The sequence below is a fragment of the Nanorana parkeri genome, unplaced genomic scaffold (assembly GCF_000935625.1).
Source record: "Nanorana parkeri isolate BGI_ZX_2015 unplaced genomic scaffold, ASM93562v1 scaffold748, whole genome shotgun sequence".
NCBI lineage: Eukaryota > Metazoa > Chordata > Amphibia > Anura > Dicroglossidae > Nanorana > Nanorana parkeri.
In genome coordinates this window covers 529,841-541,233 of record NW_017307016.1, presented here as the reverse complement: position 1 = coordinate 541,233, position 11,393 = coordinate 529,841, and the positions used below count along the sequence as shown (strand labels likewise).

The following is an 11,393-nucleotide window of genomic DNA, read 5'->3' as shown; positions in this document are numbered from 1 at the left end:
CCTGTATAATAATATTAATAATATAAGGCAAATGGAAAACAATAGCAACTCAAAACATGAGCTCAGGAAAATACTACAAAAGCTGAAACTTATATACACTGAGTGGCCGGATTATTATATACACCGAGTGGCCAGATTATTATATACACCGAGTGGCCGGATTATTATATACACTGAGTGGCCGGATTATTATATACACCGCGAGTAGCCGGATTATTATATACACTGCGAGTAGCCGGATTATTATATACACCGAGTGGCCAGATTATTATATACACCGAGTGGCCGGATTATTATATACACTGAGTGGCCGGATTATTATATACACCGCGAGTAGCCGGATTATTATATACACTGCGAGTAGCCGGATTATTATATACACCGAGTGGCCAGATTATTATATACACCGAGTGGCCGGATTATTATATACACTGAGTGGCCGGATTATTATATACACCGCGAGTAGCCGGATTATTATATACACTGCGAGTAGCCGGATTATTATATACACCGAGTGGCCAGATTATTATATACACCGAGTGGCCGGATTATTATATACACTGAGTGGCCGGATTATTATATACACCGCGAGTAGCCGGATTATTATATACACTGCGAGTAGCCGGATTATTATATACACCGAGTGGCCAGATTATTATATACACCGAGTGGCCGGATTATTATATACACTGAGTGGCCGGATTATTATATACACCGCGAGTAGCCGGATTATTATATACACTGCGAGTAGCCGGATTATTATATACACCGAGTGGCCAGATTATTATATACACCGAGTGGCCGGATTATTATATACACTGAGTGGCCGGATTATTATATACACCGCGAGTAGCCGGATTATTATATACACTGCGAGTAGCCGGATTATTATATACACCGAGTGGCCAGATTATTATATACACCGAGTGGCCGGATTATTATATACACTGAGTGGCCGGATTATTATATACACCGCGAGTAGCCGGATTATTATATACACTGTTGTTTAAAGACCGGACTGTCAGCCGAAAATCTGGGTCTGAGCGTGCGAATTGTGGCCGCCAGCGACTAGTCAATGTTAGGGCAGAACGGGGGAGGGGCAAGACTGGTACAAGACAACAGAAGGGCAACAGTGCCGTGTCAGATTCCTCGCATCACCTTTCACCATCTCGTGGAGTCACCAGGCGGCCCAACCAAGTACTGATGGGGGGGTCATAATAATCTCGCCACTCAGTGTATATTTGTATTGAATTATCCCCTTGATGTGCTTCCATGATTTCCTTTTACAGAAGATGGCAAACCTTGCGGACAACGGGACGACCGCTAGAGACTTCCAGATCTTGGCGTTCTTCAGTGAGCACGGAAAGCAGCCTCTCCTTTTTTCTGTATTTCTATTGATCTATTTAACAGGATTGCTGGGAAATCTCATTATAATAACTGTAACCTGCGCAGACATCCACTTACATACCCCGATGTATTTTTTCCTGTGCAATCTTTCCTTCGTAGACATCAGTTACACCACCGTCACCGTGCCGAAATTGATGGACATGCTACTTACCGGCGATAACTCAATATCCTTTATACAGTGTTTCGCCCAGATGTTCTTTTTCACCTTCGTAGGCAGCATCGAAGTCCTCTTATTATCCTCCATGGCCTACGATCGTTACATCGCTATATGTAACCCTTTAAAGTACCACCTCATCATGAATAGAAGAAACTGTGTCCTGCTATCCGTTGCCATTTGGATTCCCGGTTGTATCAATTCTGCTCTCGTCACGTTGTTTGCTTCCACTTTGCCTCTGTGCTACTCTAATAAAATTCAACAATTTTTCTGCAACGTCAAAGCCCTGGCGCAGATCTCCTGCCCCGATGCCAGATTTGATGCCCTTATTTACGTAGAGGTAATCGTTCTTGGGCTCTGCCCTCTCTTGCTTAGCATGAGCTCGTATATGAAGATAATAAAAGTTGTTTTACGCATGTCGGCCAGCGGTAGAAGAAAGACCTTCTCCACCTGTGCGTCCCACCTGATAGTCCTTCTGATGTTCTACGGGACTATTCTCTTCATGTACATGAAACCCACCTCCCGGTATTCCGGTGAACTGGACCAAACGTTCTCAGTGATGTATGCAGCTATTGCTCCCATGCTGAACCCTCTAATATATAGTTTGAGGAACAAAGAAGTGAAGAATGCGCTTATCCGGATCACAAGATATAAAAATGATTCAGTATGACGATCTGCCTTGTACCTTCTTACATAGTTACATAGTAACATAGTATTTGGGGTTGAATAAAGACATACGTCCATCAAGTCCAACCCATATAGATCAAGTCCAACCCATATAGATCAAGTCCAACCCATATAGATCTATAGACCTTCTTAGATCATGACATGTCTCCTGTCATCTGCATCCCCTTTTCTGAATCATCAACAAGTCATTTCCTCCCATGTTATCAACACACATTCCTCTCCTCTGGCATGTCAAGAACCTGCTGTGCCCCACAACAATTTTGGCAAAATACATTGAGGGGGATTTATCAAAACTGGAGCAGACAAAATCGGGAGCAGATGTGCACGGCAACCAATCAGCTTCTCTCTCTCATTCTCAAATCTTAACTGAACAAACTGAAGAGAGATGCTGATTGGTTGCCAAGCACATCTGCTCCACATTTTATCTGCTCCAGTTTTGATAAATTCCCCCCATTGTGCTTATAAAAGACACCAGGATGTCCACTGTCTTCCTCGGAGGCAGGCAACCTCAGTACAATAGTACATTAGAATCCATGCAAGCAGGGGCGTAACTAGAAATCACAGGGCCCCATAGCAAAATTTTGTATGGGGCCCCCGTGATTTCTAGTTATACCCCCTTGCAGAGCCCACTCGAGATCCCACCTGAGGGTGAACTTGCAGAGCCCACCATAGACTCTCTATGGTGGGCTATGCAGGGTCACCCTCAGGTGGGTTGGTCGCACTCCTTACCTGTCCGCCTATTCGGTCGCTGATGGGCCCTGCCTCCTCCATCCGTTGCCGGGCCTGCCTCCTTCTTCGTCACCGGGGCCCCGCCTGCTCCTCCACTGCCGCTGCTGGCTCTCATTGACTCTGTGGAGAGGAACGCGCTGCCGCACAGATTACTGTCAGTGATCTGAACAGCGGTGTGTTCATCTTCAGCCGCCAGTGAAAGCCACCAGCAGAGGATCTCATAGTGACCCAGGCGTCCCGCACGGCATCTGGCCGGGCCCCACTGTGCCCCGGGCCCCATAGTGGCCGCCTGGGTCGCTATGGTGATTGTTACGCCACTGCATGCAAGTGCGTTTTTCAATGTACTCAGTACAATGTACTCTCCTAAATCAAATACTTCCTTTGCTCCCAGTGGCTGTTTGCTGCCGGGGGAATGGTGGGGTGGTATTGAGGTATTTGCGTGGACAAAGCACAGATTTACTTTCAAGCGATAAGAAAAAAAACCTTGTAACCTTTTGTCAGTTGTATGGCTTGCGGAGTATCATAATAATTAATCATGCATGAAATGCTGAAGAAAACACTTGGGGTTTGAAATAAAAAGAGCAGCACGTTGTCTCAAAATGTATCACTTTATTTTATTTTCATTTAACAAAAATGATTGTAATTGATATCACTATGGAGGCGAATGCATCGCAAATCACCCCAATGCAGTTTGCTTTCCACAACGTTTAGCGATTGTCTTGTTCTAGAAGATGTAGAATTACACAGCAAAACATAATATTACTTCCATCACTGATCACCTGAGTGAACAGGCCGAAATGTTAAGTAGAAGAGATCACCTAGATTATCTGAGTCCGTATCCTGATATGAAACCTGGAACCAAAATTCTCACTATAATACCCGAGTAGGGATTTAGCAGATTCAATCACCACATCTAATACAAGACCGGACATTTATAACAGTCAGATCATCAACCTTAGACTTGTACTGATACATTTGCCCTTACTATGCTATAACATTTCCATATAAAGTGTACTTAATAGATTCCCAGTTAATGATGTTCCCCAAAGACTGGGGCTTTCCTTCATAGATCTGCTTGATGGAAGTGGGAGGTAGAACATAATCCCACAGATGGACGTCTGAAATCTCACCCACCAAACTTTGTTGGGCATCAAAACGCGACCCAAATTTGTCTTGCTCTTGCCCCAGGATCACCCTTCCACCTGGAATAACCTGATGGCCTTTGCGGTAAATTTTACTTGCAGAGCGCTTGCCATTAAACCAAAAGGCTGTCAAGCCTGATGAAGACTCCCAGGTCATGCAGATATGATTTCCAAATGTACTGAGGCCGGGTGAAGAGAACTTTTCTCCATAATTACTTCTGCCGAGATACAAGGAAATACGACCGTCTAATTCTCTCCAAATGTTTAACTCATCTCGGTCATTGAAGTAGGAGAAAAAGATGATCTCCCGATGGCCAGACAACTCCGTGGCGACGCGGAGCCAAAGAGTGAATGCAGTTAGGTCTATTGGCACACTTGGTTGTAAGACTGCGTAATCCCGAACACCTTCCTCTGGAAATACCAATGATTGTCCACGAATACCTAAAAAATACAGAAATATTAAGATGGTTGGTGTCTATAGTGTATTTGGCGTACAAGAGTTTGATATTTAGAGATTACATCCAAAAGCTTCAATACATATAGAGCACACCAAGGAGGACTTGGACAAAAGTGTGGTGAAAGGCAGTCAGTCGCCAGAGAGCTGTGACTTTGCACCTTGCTTTAAAGCAGGGATGGCCAAACTCCAGCCCAAACTAAGAGAAATGCAAAGAAAGTCATTGCAGATCTCCTTTAAAAGTTCTTGTAGCCTGCCTGTCAGGGACCAGGACACCTCCAGGTGGCACCGCGGAGCTGGAGCAGATCCAGCAGTTCCAGTGCTCACCTGCAGGTGTCTCTGGGGTTTGGGCCGAGCCGTCAGCCTGTTAGTCGCACATGCTGCCATCCCCCCCTTCATTGAGATGCCATGTGCCAGAATGCATGCAGGGTGAATGGGGTAAACGGGGTTGCCCCTGGCAGGATGCATACAAGGTGAACAGGGTAGACGAGGTTGCCCTTTCCAGAATGCATACAGGGTGAATGGGGTAGACGGGGTTGCCCCTGGCAGGATGCATACAGTGTGAATGGGGTAGACGGGGTTGCCCCTGGCAGGATGCATACAGTGTGAATGGGGTAGACGGGGTTGCCCCTGGCAGGATGCATACAAGGTGAACGGGGTAGACGGGGTTGCCCTTTCCAGAATGCATACAGGGTGAATGGGGTAGACGGGGTTGCCCCTTGCAGGATGCATACAGGGTGAATGGGGTAGACGGGGTTGCCCCTGGCAGGATGCATACAGGGTGAATGGGGTAGACGGGGTTGCCCCTGGCAGGATGCATACAGGGTGAATGGGGTAGACGGGGTTGCCCCTGGCAGGATGCATACAAGGTGAACGGGGTAGACGGGGTTGCCCTTTCCAGAATGCATACAGGGTGAATGGGGTAGACGGGGTTGCCCCTGGCAGGATGCATACAGGGTGAATGGAGTAGACGGGGTTGCCCCTGGCAGGATGCATACAGGGTGAATGGGGTAGACGGGGCTGCCCCTGGCAGGATGCATACAGGGTGAATGGGATAGATGGATGCAGTTTAGTGTATAGGTGAAAAACTAGACTACTCAGTAGATAGGTTCTGCTCTCTGTATGTGGCGTCCCATGGTGTGATTTTCAATGTTATCTGAAGAGTGCCCTTAAAGGCGAACTATGAGGTCAGTGTTTTTCCCCGTAGTTCTCCTTAGGGTAACGGGAGGACACTAGCGTCCTCCCCTCATCCTAGGCTCAGTATATAGGGAGCTACAGCTCGCGGTATACTGAGACGCCGGAGCGGATCCCGACATCGATGTAGAGATCCGCCCAGCTGGCGGCAGAGCTAGAGGCAGAGCCAGCTGTACCGGCCCCCTCCCCCGTCCGTTCCGCCAGTCAGCGCTGGCGGATCGGAGCGGGGAGGGGGGAATCCAGCCCCTCCCCTGTCACGGCAGAGCCGTGACAGGTACGCCGGTATCTGTTCGCTCACCTCTCGATCTACTGAGCCGACCTGTGACAGTCTCATTGTCACAGGTCGGCTAGAACTATGAGGTGAGTGGAAATCACCCCCCTCATAGTTCTCCTTTAACATTTGCCATAATTCACATGCCGACTATAAAATTAACAATGAATCAACTAAGATATAAAGTCTTGAGATTCAGCCATTTACCTTCTCCATGTGTTATACCCATAAGTGGATTTTCTGCAAGCAAAATAAGATACAATAAGCATTTCTAAGGATACAGACAACCCATGTATACTGTTCTGCCTTCACACAGCTTCTAGTAAAATCATTTTTGGTTCTTTTTTAATCAAATAGACTGTAACTAGTATTGCTGCAAACTCCTTCTAGGGAGCATCTGATTGTTCTCCTATTGCTTCTTTTTCTTTTGCATATTATGTGACCCAAGTCAAGTCTCTACTCGCTACGCATTCATCTGGGGGACATAAAATAAGTGCAAATCTGCTTCATTGTGCCCCCATGGGGACACAACACCTGACTGGGGTTCTAAACCTTTTTAATTCTACAAGAAAATGTGTATTGCTGGCTCTGTCCTCATTGAGGGATTTTGCCTCACTTCCTGTTCTGTCTGACACCCAACAAAGAGAGGAAGTGACTCAATAAAATCCATTGAAGTGACATTAAACCGTCAGATTTTTTAACATAAAACAATACTGTAATGTGCGCCTTACTGTAATCCGTGGTAGTTTCCTTTCTCTTTGCTGCTCTTCCTTTTAAATCCTCATGTCTTCTCATGCTGGGGCAGAACTTTTGTTTTGCAGCAGACTGCCTTGTCTCAGAAATGGATACACGGTGTCTGTGTGCAGGTTCACAACCTGAGCCAGCACTACAGGAAGAGGCACTCAGCTGCAAAGGGAAGTTCTGCCCCAGCATGAGAAGACATGAGGATTTAAAAGGAAGTTTGTTCGGCACGAGGTGTTGCTCCTGCCGGTACTGCTTGTACGTGGTGGGACAGGCCGGGAAGGCGCCGCTGATCTGGATTCTGCTCTCTATGATTGATGGTCAATATCTTGTGTGCCTTGTGATCCGAAGTCCGGGTTCTTATTTTATAGAGAAAGTTCGTGTAGCTGTCCAGGTAAGGAGCAATTCAACTTGATTCAATGCGACTCAGTGCTGCCTTCTTTTAACACTTTCCCTGCTAACGGTGTAAGGCGTACTTCGGACCAAAACAGTTCCCATCAGGCCACTTAAGTATGCCTTACGTCGCTGGCATTCAGCCTCCTGTTATAAGCTCCACTGTTGTCACCATCGGGAAACCCGCCCCGAGAAATACAGCCATCACTGGAATGCATGTAGACAGGAAGTGATTGCAAAGAGGCTGCAGCTCCGATACGCAACAACGACTCATATCGATAGATTACCAATGGTACACATAGTGTGCGATGGCCAAGTGATAAAGTATTATCAATGGCCTAACAGGCGGCTGCTATGGGGCCCGGGGCACAGGGGGGCCCGGCCAGGACATCCCCCTGATGCCGTGCGGGCCGCCTGGGTCGCTATGACATCTCAGGCTGCTGGTTGTCACTGGCGGCTGTAAAGGAGGAACGTGTCCCTGTTAGATCACCAACAACCTGTCAGGTGATGTGTGCAGCGGCGCGTTCCTCCTCACAGCCGCTGCTGAGTCAGTGATAGCCAGCAGCTGTGGAGGAGGCTCGGCCAGGCGTCAGCAGTGGAGGAGGTGGGGCCCGGCGACGGAAGAGGCGACGGGGCCCGGCGACGGAAGAGGCGACGGGGCCCGGCGACGGAAGAGGCGACGGGGCCCGGCGACGGAAGAGGAGGCGGGGCCCGGCAAAGGAGGAGGCAGGGCTTGGCAGCGACCGTGGAGGAGGAGGCGGCAAGCGGGTCAGGGCTGACAGGTAAGAGGGTTTGACCAGCCCACTTAAGACCCTGCAGATCCCACTATAGAGAGTCTATGGCAGGCTCTGCAGGGTCACTCTCAGGTGGGCTGTTTGGTATATCAGGTGGGCTCTGCAAGGGCACAACTAGAAATCACACAGGGCCCCATACAAAATTTTGCTAAGGGGCCCTATGATACCTGAACTACAAATGGAGCAATTCCTATATTACAAGGGCAACAAATGGGCAATCATGACAAGACAGAGGCAACAAATGTGCCATTCTGACACTATATGGTAGACAAATGGGCATCTGAGGAGATGTGTGAGCAAAAAATGGGTAATTGTGACAATATCCAGGTAACAAAAGGGCAGTTATGACAACGAGAGAGTGACAAAACAGGAAGTTGTGATAATAAGTAGGCAAGCAACACATGGGCATTTGTGACAATACATTGTCATTCCATTTGGGATTCCATCTACTTTAATAAGATTTTTTTTTTAAAAACCTAAAGACCCCACCCCCCCCCCCATCCTGAGGATTCTATAGCAATGTATATACATATAAATATATTTACTTTTTTGTGCAATCATTCAAAATAATTTGCTGTATTATATTCCTTCTTTGCTAATCCAGATTGCTGGCCTGGCAGGCCTGGTCCTCCTTTTAATTTTGGATTACGCCGTGCCACCGTCCACGTGGGCACAGAAATGCTGCTCCTACTGCGTCCAGAGGTGGAATGAAGACCTCGTCCTGCAGGAAGTGGAGATCGTGCTGCAACAAAAGGCAGAGGAGAAGAGGAAGGCTTTCCTGGGGGACATCGCCCGGTCCGACTTGGATCAGTTAAAACCCGAAGAGCTCTGCCGCGGGGGGGGGGCCGTGTCGGACCTCGTGCGGAAGTACAAGGAGATGGTGCGGAACACATTTGCGGAGAAGAGAAATCCGCAGCTAAATGAAATACAAAATGTAACTTAGAGGAGAACTATGGGGTCGGTGTTTTTCCCCATAGTTCTCCTTAGGGTAACGGGAGGACACAAACTAGCGTCCTCCCGTCACCCTAAGCTCAGTATACCGGTATACTGAGATGCCGCAGCCGCCCAGCTGCGTGAGTGACAGCTGGCTCTGCCTATCTAGAGGCAGAGCCAGCTGTACCCGCCCCCTCCCCCGTCAGATCGGAGCGGGGAGAGGGGAATCCAGCCCCTCCCCTGTCACGGCAGAGAGCCGTGACAGGATCGAGAGGTGAGCGAACCTGGCATGTGTTCGCTCACCTCCCGATCTACTGAGCCGACCTGTGACAGTCTCATTGTCACAGGTCGGCTAGAACTATGAGGTGAGTGGAAATCACTCATCTCATAGTTCTCCTTTAAGCGTAACTGAGACGCCTACACACAACAAACCCTTCAATGTATTTTACTAAAAAGTAACTTCACCTAAAACCTATTTAGTGTTATAACCGGTCAGCTTTTTATTGTGACCTCCGGCCCAACTGCAAAGATTTCCCCTCACTTCCTGTCTGAGGCCCCATTCACACCAAGGTGTATCATGATGAACGCGTGCCAAATGCGCAGAAACGTGTTAACGATACGTGCACAGGCGCAAAATGCACTTGTGTTGCCATTACTAGGTAATGGCACCCAGAATGTGTTTTTTACCCCGTGAACGCACTGGAAGAAATGATTAATAAATAGCTATGCAATTGTTTTATAAAAATAGACTTCTAAGTGTTCTGTGCGGATTGAGAACCTCTGCGCTGTCCTCAGGGCCGGATTTACCTTCTCTGCTGCCCCAAGGCCAGGTTCCTCAATGCCCTCCACCCCCTGTAATTTAGAACGGCAACCAGATGGTGGGTGCGGCAAGGTTAGTTTTATTTTATTTTTTTCTTTATTTTTTTTTACTTTTTTATTCTTAATTCTTTTTTTTTTTAAACATTAATTTATCTTCTTATTTTTGTACTTTTTGACCTGCAGGCTGCATATGACGTCGGGATATAGGAATTGTACACCCCTGCTGCCCCGAGGCCTGGGCCTTGGTTGGCCTTGTGGGAAATCCGGCCCTGGCTGTCCTTTCCAAGATAAAAAGCAGCAGTAAGAATTCCTCTCCTCTGTGAGCTTTCCACTTCCTGTCCCTGAAGCTGGAATTTGATCAATGTATCAGATTGTTTTTTTTGTAACTTTAAAATAATACTTTTTACTTCATATTTTTGACATTATATTAATCTCATTATCTTACGACAAATGAATACAGAGTAACTATTTACCAATACATGACGAATTAGGATGGTGCGCCTGCTGCTAGGACAGAGAGAGGGGGCGGGGGGTAGTTTTGCTCTCTCCTTTAGCTGTGTGTGTATTGTCAGGGGCGTCCCGAGGCCGGGTGTCACCTAGAGCGGAGAACGGGTGACACCCCACCGGGATGTCATCGCACATACGTGTCTGCCGGCGGCCATCTTGGTGATGGACACTGGCAGAGAAAGGAGATGACGTTCACCCGGCAGGATGAGGTATGCCGCCGGGCCCCCTCCTCTCTCCTGACACTGTTGGGCTCTCTCCATGAACGAGTGCCCGGCTTTTTAGAGGGGGGGTGACACCAGAATGACTGCCAGTCATTTTGGCACCACCCCTCCAATGGTGTCCCCCGCGTGCGGGCCGCACCCCCCCCTTGTGACGTCACTGTGTATTGTGACCTCTTCTGCTCTTGTTATGAAACGCTGACTTTCCCTTCCATTGCTGGGGGCTGGGCACTTGCTGGGCTGAAAAATGTTCAATAATCATATGCGTTATTTTATACTTTCCTGAAAAATAAAAACCATTTTATGAAAAATAAATCAAATTTTTTTTTGGTAATTCACATAATAAACAAATAAAAGACAAAATCACGAACAATGCACTGTGTGTGTCCATTTAAAGGGGGAACTACAAATGGATTTGGGTCAATACTATTTGTCTTGTTTTTAAAAAAATCTATTTTATGTTTTTACTATTTTTTTTAAAGCTTTATTATTTTACAGATCAATCTTAAAACAGGGTAAATAAAAATTGATTTTTTTTTTTTTTTTTAAACAATCAAAAAAAAAAATTGTCTTTTTTTTAAATTTAAATCTGATTAAAATTTTTATCAAATGTATTTTAATAAAAGGCTTTTGGAAGTACAAATCTATCTAAAGATAGTTTTCTATTTAAGATACATTAAAGGAGAACTATGGGGTGAGGGCTTTTCCCCATAGTTCTCCTCCTTAGGGTAACGGGAGGACACAAACTAGCGTCCTCCTGTCACCCTAAGCTCAGTATATAGGGAGCTACAGCTCCCTATATACTGAGACGCCGCAGCTGAAACGGATCCCGACAATTATGTCTGGATCCGCCCAGCTGCGTGAGTGACAGCTGGCTCTGCCTATCTATAGGCAGAGCCAGCTGTACCCTCCCCCTCCCCCGTCCGTTCCCCCAGTCAGCGCTGGAGGAT

At 47.1% G+C, this 11,393-nt stretch overlaps 2 protein-coding genes across 2 annotated transcripts; one reads left to right on the top strand and one right to left on the bottom strand.

The window, feature by feature from the left end:
- The first annotated feature begins 1,292 nt into the window (after positions 1-1,292).
- Positions 1,293-2,231, top strand: LOC108793437 (olfactory receptor 8H1-like). The gene has a single exon (XM_018564386.1). The coding sequence runs from the start codon at positions 1,293-1,295 to the stop codon at positions 2,229-2,231; it is 939 nt and encodes a 312-aa protein (XP_018419888.1).
- A 1,712-nt stretch (positions 2,232-3,943) lies between these two features.
- On the bottom strand, positions 3,944-7,277 carry LOC108793436 (pentraxin fusion protein-like). Its single transcript, XM_018564385.1, has 2 exons — positions 7,256-7,277; positions 3,944-4,560 (listed from the first exon to the last, which is right to left on the bottom strand). The coding sequence occupies exons 1-2, from the start codon at positions 7,275-7,277 to the stop codon at positions 3,962-3,964; spliced, it is 621 nt and encodes a 206-aa protein (XP_018419887.1). The 3' UTR covers positions 3,944-3,961.
- Positions 7,278-11,393: the final 4,116 nt, after the last annotated feature.